At 39.0% G+C, this 21,792-nt stretch overlaps 1 protein-coding gene across 1 annotated transcript in view; it reads left to right on the top strand.

The window, feature by feature from the left end:
- atp6v0a2b (ATPase H+ transporting V0 subunit a2b) overlaps window positions 1–21,792 on the top strand; it is a 28,862-nt gene that overhangs the window by 2,292 nt on the left and 4,778 nt on the right. Inside the window, exons 2-18 of the mRNA XM_062051336.1 lie at window positions 177–255; window positions 677–774; window positions 848–985; window positions 1,136–1,233; window positions 6,064–6,190; window positions 9,076–9,158; window positions 9,256–9,349; window positions 10,753–10,965; window positions 11,072–11,222; window positions 14,363–14,502; window positions 14,590–14,747; window positions 14,846–14,936; window positions 16,279–16,397; window positions 16,475–16,685; window positions 20,960–21,079; window positions 21,160–21,279; window positions 21,363–21,480. Coding sequence (XP_061907320.1) covers window positions 177–255; window positions 677–774; window positions 848–985; window positions 1,136–1,233; window positions 6,064–6,190; window positions 9,076–9,158; window positions 9,256–9,349; window positions 10,753–10,965; window positions 11,072–11,222; window positions 14,363–14,502; window positions 14,590–14,747; window positions 14,846–14,936; window positions 16,279–16,397; window positions 16,475–16,685; window positions 20,960–21,079; window positions 21,160–21,279; window positions 21,363–21,480 — 2,158 coding nt within the window. The remainder of the gene's footprint in view (window positions 1–176; window positions 256–676; window positions 775–847; window positions 986–1,135; window positions 1,234–6,063; window positions 6,191–9,075; window positions 9,159–9,255; window positions 9,350–10,752; window positions 10,966–11,071; window positions 11,223–14,362; window positions 14,503–14,589; window positions 14,748–14,845; window positions 14,937–16,278; window positions 16,398–16,474; window positions 16,686–20,959; window positions 21,080–21,159; window positions 21,280–21,362; window positions 21,481–21,792) is intronic.

Below are 21,792 nucleotides of genomic sequence, written 5' to 3'. Positions count from 1 at the left end.
CACCATATGACCGTAGTATTAAAAGCTATATTGTTGGTCGACTCAAATGTATACCATTTATATTGTCTCTATTGCGTGACCCTAGCCTGATATAAATATTGCAAAGCAGAATAAATGATTATTCATTCAATTATTATTATTTATCAATGTCAATTACTGTCCTCTTCTTCTTTCAGCTCAATCCCAGCGTTAATGCATTTCAGCGAAAATATGTCAATGAGATCAAAAGATGTGAAGAGATGGAGAGAATCCTTGGTGAGCATTTATTGATCTGTAACAAATGACCAAAGGGTTCAATTGATAGTCAATTTGCTGCATGTGATGAATCACCAGTTGAGTTGTAAGTATTGAGCCAAGACAATGCAATTATTTTGTTCTAGACAGAAGCTGGACAAAGACGTAATTGCACGCATGCAAATCAGTAATACATTAAACCACAGAGCTCTTCTCATTGGACTCAATTGAAAGTCAGTGACTGCCGTCATGAGAAATGCCAGCTTGTGTTACATTCAGCCTTTCGCTAAACTAAGCTCTGTTTTAGTTCAATCAAGAGAAGAAAGTGACTCCCTTGTGGAGCTGTTTGTGTTACAATGCTTTTTAAAGGCTGTTAATAACATCTGGATAATACACAATGATGCCATAGACAAATTAAAAGGGGGCTTTGTGTTATCAACAGGCTATCTATTGAGGGAAATCAAGAAAGCTGACATTTCATTGCCAGAAGGAAACGTGAACCCAGTTGCTCCTTTACCTAAACATGTGATGGGCATAACGGTATGTTTGCTGCTTCTATGTTTTACTCGTCTACTCTCGGTCAGCATCACGTTGGTCCTCCATGCTTTTGCAGGAGCAACTGCAGAGGCTAGAAGTGGAGTTAGGTGAGGTCATGAGGAATAAGGAGCGATTGCAGAAGAATCTTTTGGAGCTCATAGAGTACACACACATGCTGCGCATCACTCGCAATTTTGGGCAAAGAACCGCTGAGGTTAGTTTGTCACACTGTAGCAACCGAAGCTTGTGCACACATCCTTTTTTCCTGTCTAGACAACATTGGAAGCTGTTTTTTCTTTTGTTTTAATACACAGCTTGGTAATACGTTGTACTCTCCCTTGTTTCTTTACTGTCTGAATCCTAGATAGAGCCGCTGCAAGTCACATATGAAGAGTTTCCTTTCCTAGCAAAAGACACAACGATGGACTACAACAGCATGCAGAGGCTTGGCGCTAAACTGGGGTAAATAAAACAAAAGAAAACTTGAAATGATACTTAAAATTATACTTGATATCACAGCTAATAAATGTGCAGCCCTTTGAGACAGTTGTGACTAAGAGCTATATAAATAAACTTTGATTGATTGAAATAGAAGTAAGTTTGAGGTTTGGGTTAGGTCTAGGGATGCAACGATTTAACTGGTTTTACTATTAACCGTGATTTAAAAACAGTCACAATTATTTAATCGCAAAGGCTCCACTACACCGTGTGTTTCAGTCCTCCTTACTCGCTGTAAACGGACATTATGCTAGTAAAGTATTTTCGGCACAACCTTTACAAAACAAAATCAAAGTTAGACCAGCGATGCACACACTACTGTATACGCACCTATCGCGAGAAACGCTAGTATGCTACATTAGCTTAAAATGGCAACAAAAACAAATCAGCAAACTTTTCCCTCCCCAAAAAAAGCTAAAGCCAGTGTGGTAACATTTCAATTACTTAAAAAATGACCACGGAGTCATTGAAGACGACTGTTCACCCATTTGCAAAACCTGCTTAAAGAAAGTTGTTGCTAAAGGGTCTAATACGGCCTATGTGGTGCACCTTTATGTGCCAAAGTAAATGTAAAACAAAATAAGTTAAATTATGATAGTGGCAAGTTATTTGATGAAGAATTGAGTTAGTACTGTTTTTGTACTGTATTATTATGTTATGATTTGATTACTGTTATTCACAACAGTAATCAAAATCTCTAAGGAATGCGTGATTTTATAAAATTTTTGTTGTGAAATTTATCAATGCATGATAACCGTGATTATCACTCAGACTATAATCCTTGTGCATCACTAATTAGGTCAGGGGTCTGTAACCAGTGGCTCTGGAGCTTCCAGCTTCCTTTGTGGCTCCCTTTTCTGAGCTCCTTTTAGATTTTTTTTTTAGGAAATGTGCATATTTTCTAAAGAGATGTACAGTATATTGTCACACTTTCAATAAGATAGTGCATGCATCCATACTGTATTCTGACTGGTGATTGGGTGAGCGCGAGGACAGCAGGTTTTTGACCCAGGCTTTCATGAAAGAATGGTCGTCTTCTCTGCAGTAAACTAAGCTGTGTGCTTGGCAGCTTGCTATGTTCAAACCAAAAATTTTACTTTGAACAAGGTTTTTAAAACAAACTATGACTTTTCATGTATTACCATATTTTTGGGACCATAAAATGCATAGATTATGTTTTACAGACCGTTTTCAAGCCGCTTGCTGACTGTCTCTTTTGGATGCACTGATTTGTGGGCGGTCTTATTTGCGTGCCTCCATTTCGATCGCGCCTTCTCCCCATCATCTTTTGTTGTACACTGTAAAAAAAAAATCTGCAGAATTTACGGTAAAATACCGGCAGCTGTGGTTGCCAGGAATTCAACGTATAAAAATACAGTCACGATGTTTAGGACCTTTTACAGTTGATAATTGTTTTTGCTTACGGTAAATTAGTATGAAAAAAATGGGTATATTGTTAACCTGTTTACAAAAAAAATCTATAGAATTTACAGTAAAATACTGGCAGCGTTGCCAGGAATTCCCGTAAAACACATTTGGGCCAATATTAGTGTTGCCAATCAGCCTATCTCCAGGTGCATGTCTTTGGAGGTGGGAGGAAGCTGGAGTATCCGGAGAGAACCCAGTCACAGGGAGAACATGCAAACTCCACACAGAAAGATCCTTAGCTCGGGAATTGAACCCAGGACTTTGTCACTGTGAGGCACAAGCGTTAACCACAGCATTACCATGCTGCCCTTACACCAATACTTGTATTTCTGCAAAATACCAGTGTTTCCGAGACATGTGCGCGGTAAATGAAAGTATTTGTACAAGCTTTCACTAGAAAACTCACAAAATGGCTTTCCACGACATGTTCCTTCAAGTAAGCTATTCAAAATGAGCCTTAAACGCTCCTTATCAGCTGCTTGCAACCTGTTCCAACACACATAAACACACAGCGTGGTTCATTTCGATGCAGTTTGCAATGAAGAACATAGACATAAGCCCTCAATGTCTGAAACAACATGCCACAAAAATACAAGAAAACATGTTAGCCAAAATTTAACTAGGCTAATGCTTTAACACAAACCCCTAAAACAAATGATGAATAAATTAACAATCATATTACAGTATCTATAAAGTATTGGCCCACATTTCATCTTTTGTTTGTACACAGATGAGCTAGCCAGAAAGCATATGTACTGTAGTTGTACTAACACGCACGGCATGCTGCGTGTATCATGATTGATATTAAAGTGACTCACTCGATGGACAGTTGTTTGTCTGGTCTAGCTGGCCGGGGACATTTCCTGTTGATTTTGGGTAAGCAATCAATTTTTATCGAAATAGCTTACCTCCAAGTTGCACATTTATAGCGTCAAAATCGCTTTCATTCCCCTCTCCCGGCTTTCGTCTGCTACAGCGTCTCACTCTTCCTTCGTGCTGGCTTCTAAAAGCAGCAGCATATTTAGCTTCAAAAGTATAAGGTTGTAAATCCTCATTTGTCCAAAAATAGTCGTCTTTGTTTTCTGTCACCAAGGCTGCCATGATTAGAAAACACACTAGTGTTTGATTCCGGAAGTAAGAACACACATGTTGCCAGAAGTCAGATGTGCGCTGCTATGGTAACAGAAATCAATCCGTGGAAGAAATCCATCCCGGAAATGATAAAAATGATAAAAAATACGTTAAATATTGAACATATTACATATTGTTATGAACGTGTCTGTTACTACATTATATATAGACTTGCAGTGTGTATATAAAATGTTGCTGGAGGGTTTTGAAGTTGTTTTAGAGGGCTTTGAAGGCTACAACGGTGACTTACATTTGCCGCATCTTTCAAGCGTTTTTTATCATCTTTAAAATTGTTAAAAAAAAGACGTGTGTTGTTGTCTCTCATAATGATAGTGAACGATGGGCAAAATTCCCCCCAAAAGTGCGGTGCCTCTTAAAGTTAGACATAATATTAATACCGTGAATTTTAGAGTATTTGAATGCTTGTGACATTACAGTATTTACGAATGCATTGTACAATCTTTCATTATTTTCACAGTAAAGTCATGTTTTCTACGTATTATAACCATAGCAAATTAAGTTATCCTCTGTTTCTTAGTTTGCAGGAATCCACTGCATTTACTGCTGGGATAGTAGGTTTTACGGTGTTTTACTGTTACTATTTAACAATTGCCTGCCGTACTTTTTACGGTCAGTTTTAACAGTGTAGTTTTTAATGCTTCCACAGCGAGTCTACAGATAGATTAAATTACAATTAGCTACTTTTTATTAGAAATGGCAACAGCGGAGGATGAATGCCCCACAACGAGAGGATAGAGAAAAATGGCGCGGAATACAATGACTGTTGCGCCGACATTTTCGGGACTTATGCAGATTCCAAATACACATCAGCATGTACCAATAGATAAGAAAAGTTGGTTTTGCATAATGGGGCGAAACACAACACCACATAATGCCTCCGAATAGGTGCGATGTTGGGATCTGAGCCGAGGATGTCGTTGGGGCTTGTGCAGCCCTTTGAGACACTCGTGATTTAGGGCTATATAAGTAAACGATTGATTGATTGATTGATTGATTGATTGATTGATTGATCCTTCTACACACACCATATTAACACCCATATGCTGAAGCACAGTACTTCTGGCTACGGTAGCCGTAATGCTCCAACAATCCATCAAGCGGTGCGGCTTCGTAGCTTACCGAAGTCGTACTAAAACATTTTGACAGACATCAAAATTTTGGTGTGGCTTGCTTATCGGTATTTGCTAGAGTCATTCATTGAACAGGCGTCAACCTGCAGTCCATACATATCTTTTATGTGTGACTGCCATGTACCGGTCACACTTGTCATTACACCATGTATCGAATAAAACATGGTTCAAGGTCAGTAAGCACAACCAGAATTATTACATACATTAGGTGCACTGGGTTATAAGGCGCACTGTCGATTTTTGCGAAAATGTAAGGATTTTAAGTGCGCCTTATAGTCCCCAAAATACGGTAATGTATAACATGTCTAACACTGTATATTGCGCGCAGTGCAGCCCTTCAGACACAAGGTTTAAACCGGTGACCACACATCCCAGCTGATTGAACGTTCCCCCTATATTTTACTCAGTGTGTTTGCTTTGCAACTGCAGCAATTCCACACAAATTGGGTAGAGGACAGGAAGTACAACACGTAAACAAAATACATCTAGTTGATTTTTTGAATATAATGCTGCGTTTAATATTAGGTGTTTTGGTAAATGTTCCTTTTCCATAAAGAAATGTCCATAGAAAGTGACGGGTCTTATAAGTATTTACTTTAGGATCCCAAAACAGAGAGTACAGAGCAATACAGTTGTGCTGCGGACAGAAGAGAGAGGAGGGCAAGACAGAGAGAGAGAGAGGGACAAAACATGTAAGGTCCTTATGCCGGAGGTGAGGTGGGCGGTTTAGTGAAGTCCGGTAGGGAGGGAACATTGAGCTAGTAGAGAATACAACACAACAGTCTTTGTCTCGGACTTACAGAAGTTGGGAGTTTACGCTCCGAGAATGCATCAAGGTCACAAACATGTCCGTTATCTTTAGACAAAACCCAGGCCTCAGACAACTGAGAAAATGGACCATTACACTTTACATTTTGTGTTTTAATACATTCTGCATTTAAATTATATTGTCATGTTTCAACAACAGTTGTTAATACTTGCAAGCAAACATTAACAACTGAAGGAGCTAAGCCATTATTGACAATGCTTGTATATGAATGTACAGTATGACTGCTTGAGAATGTTCTTTTTAAATTTCTTGCAGTTTTATTTCTGGACTCATCCAGAGGGCGAAGATTGAGGCCTTTGAACGGATGCTGTGGCGGGTGTGCAAAGGCTACACGATTCTCAGCTATGCTGAAGTGGAGGAGTATCTTGAAGATCCTGACAGTGTAGGCCACATGACACGTCTGTTGTTAGCTACATTACTGTGTAGGCTTTAGGGCCTGTCTCCACCAGAGTCATCCAGCAAATACGCTGTTTTTTTTATCATGTTTTACAAAAGTTCCAATTACATATGACTTTTGCAACAGTCCTCATTTTAGAAACTACGCCTGAAGATGCTGTAAAATGCATAATGCAGTGTTTATCAAGCTTTACTGAGCCAAGGCACACATTTTAGAAACACATGAGATAAACCCCATGGCACACCTTCATACAATAATTTAGAAATAGGTGTATGTTGTGCCATATATTTGAAGAGCATTCAATTGTTCTGCCTGTCACAACATGTTGCTAGCATATACATGAACAAAAATACAAACCCCGTTTCCATATGAGTTGGGAAATTGTGTTAGATGTAAATATAAACGGAATACAATGATTTGCAAATCCTTTTCAACCCATATTCAATTGAATGCACTACAAAGACAAGATATTTGATGTTCAAAGTCATAAACTTTATTTTTGTATTTTTGCAAATAATAATTAACTTGGAATTTCATGGCTGAAACACGTGCCAAAGTAGTTGGGAAAGGGCATGTTCACAACTGTTACATGGCCTTTCCTTTTAACAACACTCACTAAACGTTTGGGGACTGAGGAGACACATTTTTTAAGCTTCTCAGGTGGGATTCTTTCCCATTCTTGCTTGATGTACAGTTTAAGTTGTTCAACAGTCCGGGGGTCTCCGTTGTGGTATTTTAGGCTTCATAATGCGCCACACATTTTCAATGGGAGACAGGTCTGGACTACAGGCAGGCCAGTCTAGTACCTGCACTCTTTTACTATGAAGCCACGTTGATGTAACACGTGGCTTGGCATTGTCTTGCTGAAATAAGCAGGGGCGTCCATGGTAATGTTGCTTGGATGGCAACATATGTTACTCCAAAACCTGTATGTACCTTTCAGCATTAATGGCGCCTTCACAGACTTGTAAGTTACCCATGTCTTGGGCACTAATACACCCCCATACCATCTCAGATGCTGGCTTTTCAACTTTGCGCCTATAACAATCCGGATGGTTCTTTTCCCCTCCGGATGGTTCTTTTCCCTTTTTGTCCGGAGGACACGACGTCCACAGTTTCCAAAAACAATTTGAAATGTGGACTCTTCAGACCACAGAACACTTTTCCACTTTGTATCACTCCATCTTTGATGAGCTCAGGCCCAGCGAAGCAGACTGCGTTTCTGGGTGTTGTTGATAAACGGTTTTCGCCTTGCATAGGAGAGTTTTAATTTGCACTTACAGATGTAGCGACCAACTGTAGTTACTGACAGTGGATTTCTGAAGTATTCCTGAGCCCATGTGGTGATATCCTTTACACACTTATGTCACTTGTTGATGCAGTACAGCCTGAGGGATCGAAGGTCACGGGCTTAGCTGCTTACGTGCAGTGATTCCTCCAGATTCTCTGAACCCTTTGATATTACGGACCGTAGATGGTGAAATCCCTAAATTCCTTGCAATAGCTGGTTGTGAAAGGTTTTTCTTAAACTGTTCAACAATTTGCTCACGCATTTGTTGACAAAGTGGTGACCCTCGCCCCATCCTTGTTTGTGAATGACTGAGCATTTCATGGAATCTACTTTTATACCCAATCATGGCACCCACCTGTTCCCAATTTGCCTGTTCACCTGTGGGATGTTCCAAATAAGTGTTTGATGAGCATTCCTCAACTTTATCAGTATTAATTGCCACCTTTCCCAACTTCTTTGTCATGTGTTGCTGGCATCAAATTCTAATGTTAATGATTATTTGCAAAAAAAAAAAAGTATCAGTTTGAACCTCAAATATGTTGTCTTTGAAGCATATTCAACTGAATATGGGTTGAAAATGATTTGCAAATCATTGTATTCCGTTTATATTTACATCTAACACAATTTCCCAACTCATTTGGAAACGGGGTTTGTACATTTGTAGTGAATAAATAAACCATTGCGAACCAACTGAGTGAAACTGGATAATTTCCTTTAAAAAAAATTGTTTTCTTATGTCAAATATATTGTTTTGTTTGCAATTGTATTTTTTGGTTGCAAATGCGTGTTTTGTTTGGTTGCATAAAGTTTACCAGGACAGGGCTATATTTTTTTCCTACGAATTTAGTAACGCTCATAAAATAGACAAATGTCCACTACTGAGGATGCTGTTTTCAGCCTTACCAAGCTCTTTATCTTCCGCAGCACACACGCCCGGCTTTCTACCATTCATGATGTATTCATTGATACGTGTCCTTTTTTAGAAAGGTCACATCCTCAGTCTTCATACAGTAATAATTACGTCTATTTGCCAACAACTTTAAGATCCATTTTTAAAAGTTTGTCTTCTTGCTCAGTTAAAAATGCTGTTTTTCGTCGTATTAATAAGGAGCCAAAACAGCAGGTTTTTATCCCATAAAAAAAATAAAAAAATGCAACAGACCATAAGAGGTGGGGGATGGCAGAAAGGATAAGTTTGCCGATATAAGCTTCATCTTAGAGATGGAATGAGAAGCTTGGTCATCTGAAAGAGGCTTAGAGTGACAATGTTGCGTCTCCATTTTTAGAGCAGTCCGGTAAAGCCAGTGGTTCGTGCATCTATTCCCGATTCCTCCCCAACACCTTCCTTTTAAAGCCATTATTTGCATGTAGGGGAACAATTGTATAAAGGATGCCATAGTGGCAGTGTATTACATTACAGTATTTGGCATAACTATTGCAAAGGAAATATGCATTTTAGTAAATAAATAAAAATATCCAGTTGTGTAAAAATAACATGCTTTAAAATGTCTCAATGTTTGTGTGGCAGTGATTGGAAGATTCTAAAGAAGCATCTGTGTTCTCCGTTTTCTGTGTGTAGGGTGAACTCACTAAAAGTGTTGTGTTCTTGATCTCCTACTGGGGAGAGCAGATTGGGCAGAAAGTGAGGAAGATCTGTGACTGGTAATATTCCAACCTACTATGGATTTAGGCTTCTGAATGAGCTGCAAGCCAGAGTCACAAATGGGTAATACTGTATATGTTTTCTCTCCGTCCTTAGCTACCACTGTCACGTGTATCCATATCCGAGTAGCAACGAGGAGAGGACTGACGTTGTGCAAGGATTAAGTACTCGCATCCAGGACCTGCACACTGTATGTCTTCAGTTTTCTCTTTTTTTGTTATGCACGGCAGAATGCCTTTTTTGGTCTGTTTTTAAATGTTTTACTTGAACATGCATTGACTGTCATCTTGTTAAAATATAATCTTCAGAGATTAAAGGATCTCTTAGTGTTTGCCACTGGGATTAAAAAAATGCATGAGTAATGGCAGCAACAATTGTTACAAATACAAAAGTGGCTTGAAACTAGTATGAGAACATGTCATGTAAAAATCTAGAAATAGACTTTTGTATAGTTACTGTAGTTCAAACCATACAGTTCACTTTTGTATAGTTACTGTAGTTCAAACCATACATTTGAATATCATCCAGCACAAGTTAACATAGTGTGTTATGGAATTTAATGTATAGTCGCAAGTGTGTTTTAAGACGATACATGCTTGTAAATCTTGTTGCTATTCGCTGGTACCAATAGAAAAGCAGCCAAATAGTGTCTTTTTAAAGGATTAACCAATTTACGGGTAGTTAGTCAGTGAAGCGTTTCCGAGCATTAAGCTTCTGTGACTGAAAAATGTAATTGCTCTCATTCCCTGTAGCACATGATCAACATGAGACCTTGGCAAAGAATATTTTTTTTCCCTCTTAACAATCATACCTTCTTTAACTCTCTCTCTCTCTCTCTCTCTCTCTCTCTCTCTCTCTCTCTCTCTCTCTCTCTCTCTCTCTCTCCCACTCTCTTCTGGACTTCAAAAAATTCATTTTAGTTATCTCTTTTTTTTTGCTTCTGACTGTAAATATTGAACATGTAGGCCAATAATACATTTTGCCAGATGTTACATTGCCTCCGGAAGCTATTCACAGCTCTTCACTTTTTCCACATTCTTTTTTACAGCCTTATTCCAAAATTGAATATATTTTATTATTTTCTTCAAAATTGTACAGACATTACCTCCTAATGACAATGGGAAAAGTATTTTGGTTTTTTTTGTGTTTTACACATTTTTTACACCTAAAAAATAAAAAAATATACATATACACCTACTGATGCATAGAGCAGTGGTTCATCCCTGGTCACAGCTTGGAACAGCTTGCGCCTCCTCTGCTCTGCTCCCAAGAGAGGGGAGCAGAGCAGAAAAGAGAGACAGCAGATGAACTGGTCTAAAAATGGACCTATTTAAAGGCTATGGGTGTATAAATGAGATAGGTGTGCCAAGCGTGTGGCATTCTATTCAAATATACTTCAGGCTGTAATTGCTGCCAGTGGTGCATCAACAAAGTATTTGTCTATTTTATTGTCTCAATAAAGCTTTTTTTAGTTTTTTTTTAGTTATGACATTCATCTTTTTTAATTGAAAAATTTACAGTCAGTATATATGATCGTATCGGAACATCCCTAATAATAATAATGCTTGCATGTAACCCATCTGTTGTTTGCAGGTACTTCGTAGAACTGAGGAATATCTGAAGCAGGTCCTGATGAATGCCTCAGAATCAGTCTACACCTGGGTCATACAGGTCAAGAAGATGAAAGCTATCTACTACATACTCAACCAGTGTAGTTTTGATGTCACCAACAAGTGTCTAATCGCTGAGGTCTGGTGTCCTGTCAACGAGCTTCCAACCCTGAGAAGAGCACTGGAAGATGGCTCGGTAAAGTAAACTCCTATAGTTATAGGCCATTTTAATTTGGAGCAATTTCTACTGTTCACATTTTATGTTTGATTGATTGACTGATTTTCTGTCGTTTGTGTCACAGAAGAAAAGTGGATCCACAGTTCCTTCCTTTGTTAATCGTATCCCTACTAGCGACACTCCACCCACACTGATGAGGTCCAACAAATTTACTGCTGGCTTCCAAAACATTGTTGATGCATATGGAGTGGGCACGTACCGAGAAGTCAACCCTGGTAAATTTTGTTTGTTTCTGCACCTTGAATAATTTTCCTAACTTAATATTTTTTCTCATTATTATTATAATTACAGTGGTACCTCAACTTATGAACTTGCAGTTGTGTCCATTTAAATTAATTGAAATATATATGTAATCAGTGAAGTGAAGTGAATTACATTTATATAGCGCTTTTTCTCAAGTGACTCAAAGCGCTTTACATTGTGAAACCCAATATCTAAGTTACATTTAAACCAGTGTGGGTGGCACTGGGAGCAGGTGGGTAAAGTGTCTTGCCCAAGGACACAACGGCAGTGACTAGGATGGCGGAAGCGGGGATCGAACCTGCAACCCTCAAGTTGCTGGCACGGCCGCTCTACCAACCGAGCTATACCGTCAGTCTGTATCCCTCCCAAAACACAACAATTTTAACATGTAAAATGCCTTTAAAAATTAAATGCAAACTTTTAGATAATAAATATTGTTTGAAAAATGCACATTCAACAAACAACTACAGTAGTTTCTAGAAAAAAATTAATAATATTGTTCAGCATTTATTTGGGACCCGACTGTCTCCATTGGGCTGCTTCTCCGTCCAGTGTTGCAAAGTTCACTTCTTATCTGCTTATTAAAAGCGACTTGCTTTAATAGAGCCGGTTGCTTGTTCTCTAGTGATCTGGCAACATTGTCTCTGTCGTGTAACAATAGGAACTAGGAAATCGCTGTTTATGTTCCACACAATGTGTTTGAATGGTGGACCGGAGAAGTCAGAGTTGACAACAAGTCAACAAGTGACAGTATGTATGCGTGCCAAAGGTAATGCTTGACTGTGCAGTTTGTTGAGTCAGCATATGCAGCTTCTCAATAATGTTATGGATACATGTTTATGGCTGCATGTGTGATGCTGACTAATGCTACGGCAGGGTTGACTCCATTTTGCTGGTTGGAGGGCACGATTGTGTTGATCTCTGAGCTGCGCTCAAACGCGCACATCAACTGTGCAATCAAAACTTATGTTTGTTTCTTGTGTAAACGAAGCAGGAACAGCAACACGTAACAATATATTAACTCTATATTGCTCATACGGCACAACCTTGTTACAAATATATTTGTTCAACCGACGATGAATATGCTCGCAACTTAAAGCTGAGAGAAAGCTCTTATAGAATAGAATAGAATAGAATAGAAAGTACTTTATTGATACCTGGGGGAAATTCAGCACCACAGTTCGCTCACAATAGACAATAATAATAATAAATAATATAATATATATAATATATTGTAAATATAATATATAAATAATATAAATATATTCTACATATACTCTACATTTAAGTGCAGTCAAGGAACATATGCATTATACAGTCTGATGGCTGTCGGTATGAAGGACCTCCTGTGTCGTTCCGTGTTGCATTTTGGGAGTCTGAGCCTTCCACTGAAAGTGCTCATTCTCTCTGCAAGGTCCGAGTGTAGTGGGTGGGAGGGGTTGTCCATAATGGCTAGGAGCTTTGCTAGACTTCTCCTCTCTGACACCACCGCCAGAGAGTCTAGCTCCAGTCCCACCACGTTACTGACCTTCTCTACCAACTTGTCCAGTCTGTTTGCGTCCCTCTCGCTCAGCCCGCTGCCCCCGCAGGCCACGGTGTAAAAGAAGGCGCCCGCCACCACCGACTCGTAGAACATCTTCATCATCTTCGTACAGACGTTGAAGGATCCTAGCCTCCTGAGGAAGTAGAGGCGGCTCTGTCCCTTCTTGTAGAGTCCCTCAGCGTGTTTTGACCCATTCAGCTTGTTGTCGATATGTACACAGAGGTATTTATAATCCTCAACCATGTCCACATCAACCCCCCGTATGGAAACAGGGGTCGCCGGAGTACTCCTCCTCCTTCCCAGGTCCACAACCAGTTCCTTGGTCTTCGTCACATTAAGCTGGAGGTGGTTCTTTCCACACCATGTGACAAAGTCCTCCACCAGTGCCCTGTATTCCTCATCATCACCATCCTCAATACACCCCACTATCGCAGAGTCATCAGAAAACTTCTGCAGGTGGCAGGACTCTGAGTGATAGATAGATCTGAAATTACTAGGGGAGTAATAGTATTGTAGATACCGCAGTATTATGGTTTCAAAGTCTTCACAATAATACAGTGACGCCTGACTGTATAAAAAAAATACTTGGTGTGTAGTTTTTTCCGGCGCTTTAGCGTTGGCCAGGTCTGAAAATAAACCACATTTCCCAGAATCCTCTGTGCAGTGCAGAACGCTGTAAGTGTGTTGTTAGTCGATGAGAGGAATTGTTTTTTTGGACATTTCCTGAAAAATCTAAATCCATCCATAAATGAGTTATGTTGCTAACAAACTGACAAACATAACCTGTTTGGCAGAGGTAAGAAGTTATGCGCTCTGCAAAGCAATACTTTCGTCTTGAGCGTTTCAATGGCAACACAGAGCCAGCCTGTCACGTCGCATTGCACGGACGTAATCACCAAAAAAAAATGTTCAACGCGGAAAATGTGAGGAAACTGAAAAACTACTTTATAAATTATCAACCACTTGTTTCTCTTGATGTCCTGGGGGGGCTGGAGCCTGCCCAGATGCACTCAGGCGGAAGGCAGCATACACTCTGGACAAGTTGCCACCTCATAAACTGTCATCCAGAAAAGATATTTGAAGACATCCAAGTCAAACATCAGTTTGTAATGTATTTACATTATTACAAGTTATATTGTTAATTAACTGTTAAGAAACAGCATATTCCAGACTGATACAAACATGTCCACTGCTTCTCATAGTAAAAGTTGAAAATGTGAACATTATTGTTTTTACACATGCAAGTTGTTTTTTTTATACATTTGCTTCATCTCCCTGCACAAATCTTTGTTTGAAGTAATACATATGATTAGAACATTTTAGCATTATGTTTGTGTTAATTACAGTAAGTCTGTTTGTCCTAAACATTCCTGCCACTTCATTTTACACACTATGGTATTTTTAACATATACCACAATAATATTGTACCGTGAGATTTTGATACCATTACATTCCTACAAATTACTGGTAATTTGAGGTACCACTGTATTGTTTGGCATTAATGCACTACAGCATACAGTATTTGCCTGTTGCTAATACTTCTCTCGACTTCCTCCAATTTTATTCTAGCTCCTTTCACAATAATTACATTCCCATTCCTGTTTGCTGTGATGTTTGGAGACCTGGGTCACGGCCTTCTTATGGCTTCTTTTGCTTTCTGGATGGTGTTATATGAGAACAATAGCAAGCTTAAGAATACCAGAAATGAAGTAAAGATTTTTTTTTTCCACCCGATTTACAATTGTGCCGACATGTATCTCGATAGGTTTGACGTGTAATTTGTTGTGCACATGCAGATCTGGAACACATTTTTTGAGGGTCGTTACATCATCCTCATGATGGGCCTTTTCTCGGTTTACACTGGCCTCATATACAATGACTGTTTCTCCAAGTCCATTAATATCTTTGGTTCTGGATGGAGCGTGAAAGCCATGTTCACAGCTAAACAATGGACGTAAGTATTTCACAAGAGCATTTTAAATGGAAGATACGTACCGTCTGATGTGTTTTTAAGAGACAAACCTTCTGTCTACCTTATTCTTAACCCAATAGGGCAGAGGATCTCAACAGGAATAGTTTTCTTACTCTGGATCCAAATGTTACTGGAGTTTTCAATGGGCCATACCCTTTCGGAATCGACCCTGTGAGTATTAACAGTATCTTTGTGTGTTTTGTTTCGTTCTAGCGCCACAAGCTTGTAATACACCATTTAATTTACTGTATAAAGTCACACTCCATGTTACTACACCATACGTGTTTCAAACACAGAACCTCACCCTTTTTTTGTCATCTTTTCTTAGACCTGTATTACACATTTCTAATTTGCAATTAAACACAAACTAAAGAATGACAAAGTGACAATAGCGTCAATATAACCTTATGAGGAAGATAAGCAGAAAATGTTGTTTACACAGCACTATCATCTCAGCTCAGTTGATTAGGAAATATAGACTGCAATGTCAACCTAATTATTCTTTTGTTTACCATTAAGAACAAATCCAAAAGCAACAGTAAATATAGTGCAGCATGTAGTAAATATTAGTATTATTTATTTAAGATCTATATGTATATTCAGTTTTTACCAACTTACAATTGTAAATTTTGATTGACACTGTCAGAGAATTATTAATTGATCAATACAGCCGTCCCTCTCCACATGGTGTTTCGAAGTTGGCGGCTTCCCTCTTTCGCATTTTTTTTAAAACGTATTTGACACATTTGTGGCCTAATTTAAGCACTTTCAAGTAAAAAAAAATGGCTAAATGAAATTTTAAAAAATATCAATAGTACAATAGTATTGGCCACAAGATGAGGAGCAAACCAGTCAGAGCATGCTGTTCAGTATCTTGGTCACTGATTGGGGCAGCCTCAGCGAGTATACCAGCAACCTGATGAATAAAAAGATTGTAAAGGTGACTATGCGGGTGTTATTTGCTATTTACATAATGTTGAAAACTGCAGATAGGGGTTTGTTATGCTCTACTTTTGTAATTTTAGGTTTACAATTGATCCTACTTTGTGGAAATTAATTTACCATGGTGAGGCCCGGAACCAATTAACAGCGATAAACGAAGGATTACTGAATGTATATTATTATATCATACTGAGAGGCGTTTTTAAAAATATTTGTTTTGTATTTTTAGTTGGCTTCAAGAAGGGGGCAAATATAGAACCACTAACCACAGTAAATGTTTAATACAGATTTTATAATGGATTCGATTGTGCAGGGCAAATAATACTAAATTGTTATCATGTGGTTATCCTTACTTATTTAATAACAATTATATGCATATCTTCTCTCCAGATATTTACAGTCAGAACATAATGCGAGTATTGTAGTATAAAATCTGTCTATCACTCTATCAATAAAAAAACATTTTACATCCTTTTCATACTTTAATCAAAATGTTCTCTAATTTGGAAGCTGCAGCTGTTTTGTGCTGCTTTACTCTCTTGTGCATAATACATTGTTTGTCTTTAATAAGATCTGGAATTTGGCATCCAACCGGCTTACGTTTCTCAACTCCTATAAGATGAAAATGTCTGTGATATTGGGCATCATTCACATGAGCTTTGGGGTGATCCTTAGCACTTTTAATCACTTGTAAGTATTTATTCCTTCCATCTTGAACACAAGCTGTTGGACCTAATTGTCCACTTTATTCTCATTTACAAAAACAGGCACTTTAGAAGGAGGCACAACCTCTACTTGGTCTTCCTCCCCGAACTCCTCTTCCTGCTCTGTCTATTTGGCTACCTGGTGTTAATGATACTCTACAAGTGGCTCTTTTTCTCTGCCAAGAACTCCAGACACGCTCCAAGCATCCTCATTCACTTCATCAACATGTTCCTCATGCAAGGGGATGCCGTGCAGCCCCTCTACCCTGGACAGGTGAGAAACTAAGAGCAGCATTTTTCAATAAACAGTAGGATACAGTTGGTAAATGTCACAATTATACAATTCAGTACAATAGGCCTCGTCGCCCAAAATTTTTTTGTATAGGGATGTCACGACGTCGAAATCTCACAGTACAATATTGTCACTATATTAAGGCCACGGTATCATATTATGGTGGAACTGTTAAAAAAAAACAAAAAAAAAACTTAAAAATGCCATAGTGTAAAATGAAGTGACAGGAATGTTTAGGATAAAACACACTTGCTATAATTGAAGACAATGTTCAAATGTTCTAATCAAATTAATTTTTTCAAACATGTATTTTTAAGTGCAAATAATTGTGCATAAACATCCACTGTTTCAAGCAAATATCTGACCACTTTACTTTTAATAATGTGCTTTATTTTCCGGACTATAAAGCACTCCGTAAGCCGCACCCACTAAATATTAGAAGAAAAAAATATTTTTCATATATTAGCTGCACCGGATTATAAGCCACAGATATATACTTTGCAAAATTAGTTATATACACAATAAGATTCTGTAAATGATTTTTCCAAGCCCACACAATCAAAATAATTAGTTATGTGATGGCATTGATCCATATACTGTACGTGGTCAAAAAAAGATTTATCGTGTGAGCTCTAGGATTATCCGTCGGTCGCGTTCCCAGATATGTTGAACTATCTGGTTCTCTAGACATCATTCTACTCAACAAAACAGATGAAAACTTGGGAAAGCATTGAGGTCTACAATTTTTTTTGTGTGTGGCTGGGTTAAGGAAATTGGTACCTAGACTCTCCCGTATAAATATGCATCGTTTTTGCTCGGTTAAGGTTGCATTTCTAGATTTAACTGTGTCTACTGCCATGTTTGTTATTGTTGTTGCACGCACCGTTTATGAGTATGTGTGCTTTTCCCCGTCTTTATCAAAATATAGCTATACATGTCAACATTGTGTATGTGCTGAAAGCTTCATTTATGATTGCTGCCTTTGGTAAAAGCTTAACTCTTTCAGGTTTTTGCTCACATTTGGACTCGCCGAGTTGGTGCTTTCATGAAACACTCGTAGTAAATGTGTTTTAAGAAAGAAGAGAAAATTCAAATATTATAGGGGAACTGCACTTTTTTTTGGAATCACAATCATTATGAAACATAAGAGCACACCACTATTTTGGTCATTTTAATCATTGGGGGAACTTATTTCGTCAGCGCATTTATTTCCGTTTCTATAGCAGTGCACTTCCGGCAACAAATGTGTGTTCCTACTTCCGGAAAAAAACACGAGTGTGTTCTAATCATGACGAAGATATTATTTTTGGACAAATCAGGATTCACAACCTTATCTTTTTGAAGCTGAATATACAGAGAGTGAACTACTGCTTATAGAGGCGAGCACGAAGAGAGGGTGAAACGTTGGAGCAGAAGAAAGCGGAGAGAGTGATGTCTGTGTGACTTTGACGCTGGAGATGTGGAACTTCAAGCCAAGCTATGCCAACATAAATGGCATGCTTACCCAAAATAAATTAGAAAAACATCTCCGTCCAGCTCGACCAAACGCACAACTTTCCATTGAGTGAGTTACCGTATTTTTCGGACTATAAGTCGCAGTTTTTTTCATAGTTAGTGCGACTTATGTTTTTTTCCTTTTTTATTATGCATTTTTGACAGGTGCTACTTATACTCCGAAAAATACGGTACTTTAATATTGATCATGAAACGCGCAGCATGTCATGCGTGTTATTAGTCCATACGGTGTCAAGCTTGCGGTGTACAAACAAATGAAATATGGGCTAATAATTTACAGAAACTGGTACTGTAATATGATGATGTTTTCAGTCAGTACAGATTGGTGTTCTATTGCATTGTGTTGTACATTATAAACTCAAACGTGATTCGGGTGCTGATGTAGAAGCTAGCTTATTGCTTGCCATAGCTAGCTTTTACAGCTAATACCAAAGCATGCCGATATGTTACTCCGCTAGAAAGAGTTTCTACGCGTTCGCTCTTACAATAAAAATGTCTCTACAGCTTCGTTATTATACAGGTTACGGAACGTAAATGATGTATTGTTGGCGGGTTTTGAATGCATTTTTAAATTGATTTAGAGGTCGAATTGATTGCTCCAATTAGCTTCATTGCTAACCACCTAGAACGAGACGATTTTTACATGTTAGACTGCAAAAAACTAAAACGTTTGTCTTTTTGTCTCTCATAATGATTGGGGCAGCACGGTGGCAGAGGGGTTAGTGCATCTGCCTCACAATACGAAGGTCCTGAGTAGTCTTGGGTTCAATCCCGGGCTCGGGATCTTTCTGTGTGGAGTTTGCATGTTCTCCCCGTGACTGCGTGGGTTTCCTCCGGGTACTCCGGCTTCCTCCCACTTCCAAAGACATGCACCTGGGGATAGGTTGATTGGCAACACTAAATTGGCCCTAGTGTGTGAATGTGAGTGTGAATGTTGTCTGTCTATCTGTGTTGGCCCTGCGATGAGGTGGCGACTTGTCCAGGGTGTACCCCGCCTTCCGCCCGATTGTAGCTGAGATAGGCTCCAGCGCCCCCCGCGACCCCAAAAGGGAATAAGCGGTAGAAAATGGATGGATGGATGGATAATGATTGTGAATGATAGGCAAAATTCCCCCAAAAAGTGCAGAGGATTAATAAAGTACTTCTGTTCCCCTTTAAGATAATACTTAAATTGGAAATACTGAACATTAAAAATATATCAAACAAACCTTTAACCAAGTGATCACTGCAAACTTGTGCATTCTTCGCCTCTGCTCCCTTAGTCTGGAGGGCGTGCCACTTTTCTCGGCGTCTTTCTTAAAATGTTGACATCTTTCGCCCTTCTTCATCACCTCTCGAGAAAATATGAATAAATATTTAACATTTTTGCGATTTGAACAGTTCCAACAGCCTAAAAAAAACGCAAGCATACGTCATTTTTCTTCGAGAAAGGCAAAATGCCGCCCTGAATGCTATGACTGCAGACTTACACTGGCCAACCACTTCCAGCCTCACATAGTTAATGAGCCGGACGTGACGTCTGGTGAATACAACCTATTTTATTACAAAACAACTAACTGGCTAACTGTCCTCCTATGCAGCTGCCCTGCCGACACACGCACACACTGTAACTAGCCCTGTGGTGCACTCACAGTTTGGAATAACAAAACTCCTAAACTTTAAAAGACAATTTGCTACAATAATTAAAAATGATTAAATAAAATAATAAATACACTTCATTTTTTTCTTTTTGGCATGCTGCTGAAGAGAGGGCGAGGGTGCAAAGTCGACAACACTGTGGATACTTCCTAAATGTTTCAAACCACACATCGCTTGTCCAGCAAATTCTTTGGACTCATATTGAGTGACCTAAACTAGAAAAATGCTGTTAAAAGGGCTAAAACACACCTAGTACAACAACAGCATTGCTGTGCTGACTAAATGAGCAACGGAGAGCAATCAGCCCGCCCTACTCAGTGGCCTAGTGGTTAGTGTGCGCCCTGAGATCGGTAGGTTGTGAGTTCAAACCCCGGCCGAGTCATATCAAAGACTATAAAAACGGGACCCATTGCCTCCCTGCTTGGCACGCAGCATCAAGGGTGGGAATTGGGGGTTAAATCACCAAAAATTATTCCGGGGCGCAGCCACCGCTGCTGCTCACTGCTCCCCTCACCTCCCAGGGAGTGAACAAGGGGATGGGTCAAATGCAGAGGACAAATTTTACCACACGTAGTGTGTGTGCGACTGTCATTGGTACTTTAACTTTAACTTTTAACTTTAACTTAATGTGCTGCTGGGCACAAAATGGCTACACTGCGAGGCACACAATGAGTGGATTAAACATTCGTACACCAAAGCATACTTTTATTCAGTCTATGGTTCATAAATGAAAAGTGTGTTCAATGAGGGGTTCGTAAATTGAGGTTCCAATGTATCCTGATTTGATTTGATGATCCTAATTTGCATTGATGCACACCTATTGCCAACCCAAGTACATTGAGGTATTCAAATAAAATGTTTTAACTAATCAAAAAAGTACCTACAGGTTCACAATATTAACAATACCCAGGATAATTTTGATTAAGGTATTTTAGTAGTTCAGGTACAGTACATTTACAGTAATAAGGTCCCCGTGAATGCAAAATGAATACACAATTTTTTTCTCAACTGAAAAATAATGTGTAAGATATTGTGTAAGTTGGATTATTTTAATGCAATGTTGTCCATTAAAGGTGAAATGTTGATTTTTTTTCTGTTTCCAGAGCGGCCTTCAGATGTTTCTTGTGGTCATCGCTGTGTTGTCAGTACCTGTCTTACTCCTAGGGAAACCACTCTACCTCTATTGGCTTCACAACGGAAGCCATCGATTAAGAATGTACAGGGTGAGCAAAGTGCTTGTCCGAGTCATGATGGCTTACAATATGATCGTGCAAATCTGACTTGGCATTCTCTGTGTTCTCAGGGCTATGAGCGTGTGCGTCATAGCAGTGAAGAGGAACTGTTCTTGTTGCGAGCTCATGACATGGAGGAGGGCAGCAGTCATGACGAGCTCTCCTCTAGCGGAGAGCAGCACACAGAGGAGGTTAGCATGGCGATTTTTATGCTGCAACTGTAACAAATGCTGTTAATTTGTGTTTGTAAATCTTGCTTTTGTCATTGTCATAGTTTGATTTTGCTGACGAGTTCCTGCATCAAGCCATCCACACTATAGAGTACTGCCTGGGGTGCGTTTCCAATACAGCCTCTTACCTCAGGCTCTGGGCTCTGAGTCTGGCACATGCTCGTAAGTACATGGTGGACGATAGTCAACCTCTGATTTGTTTGAATTTAAATATTATTTTTGTGTAGAAAATAATATAAATTAAATCAAAGTTTGCTTGTAGTTACATTGCAACGGCAAAAAAATAATTATTTTACTGACAATGATTTGGAGGTGCTTCTAGCTGGAGTGGAGACATTTACTAGTTTATACCACTATTGTTGCAAGTTAGTGCAGCAGTGCATTTGCCGGGGAAAAGATGATGTGGTTTAGTATTTCCCACTCTACGCTAGGGCTGGGCGATTATATGAACGTGATCGATGTGATCAGCTGTTA

The sequence above is a fragment of the Entelurus aequoreus genome, linkage group LG06 (genome assembly GCF_033978785.1).
Source record: "Entelurus aequoreus isolate RoL-2023_Sb linkage group LG06, RoL_Eaeq_v1.1, whole genome shotgun sequence".
NCBI classification, from domain to species: Eukaryota; Metazoa; Chordata; class Actinopteri; order Syngnathiformes; family Syngnathidae; genus Entelurus; species Entelurus aequoreus.
The sequence above is the reverse complement of the archived record's forward strand: the minus strand, read 5'-3'. Positions and strand labels throughout refer to the sequence as shown.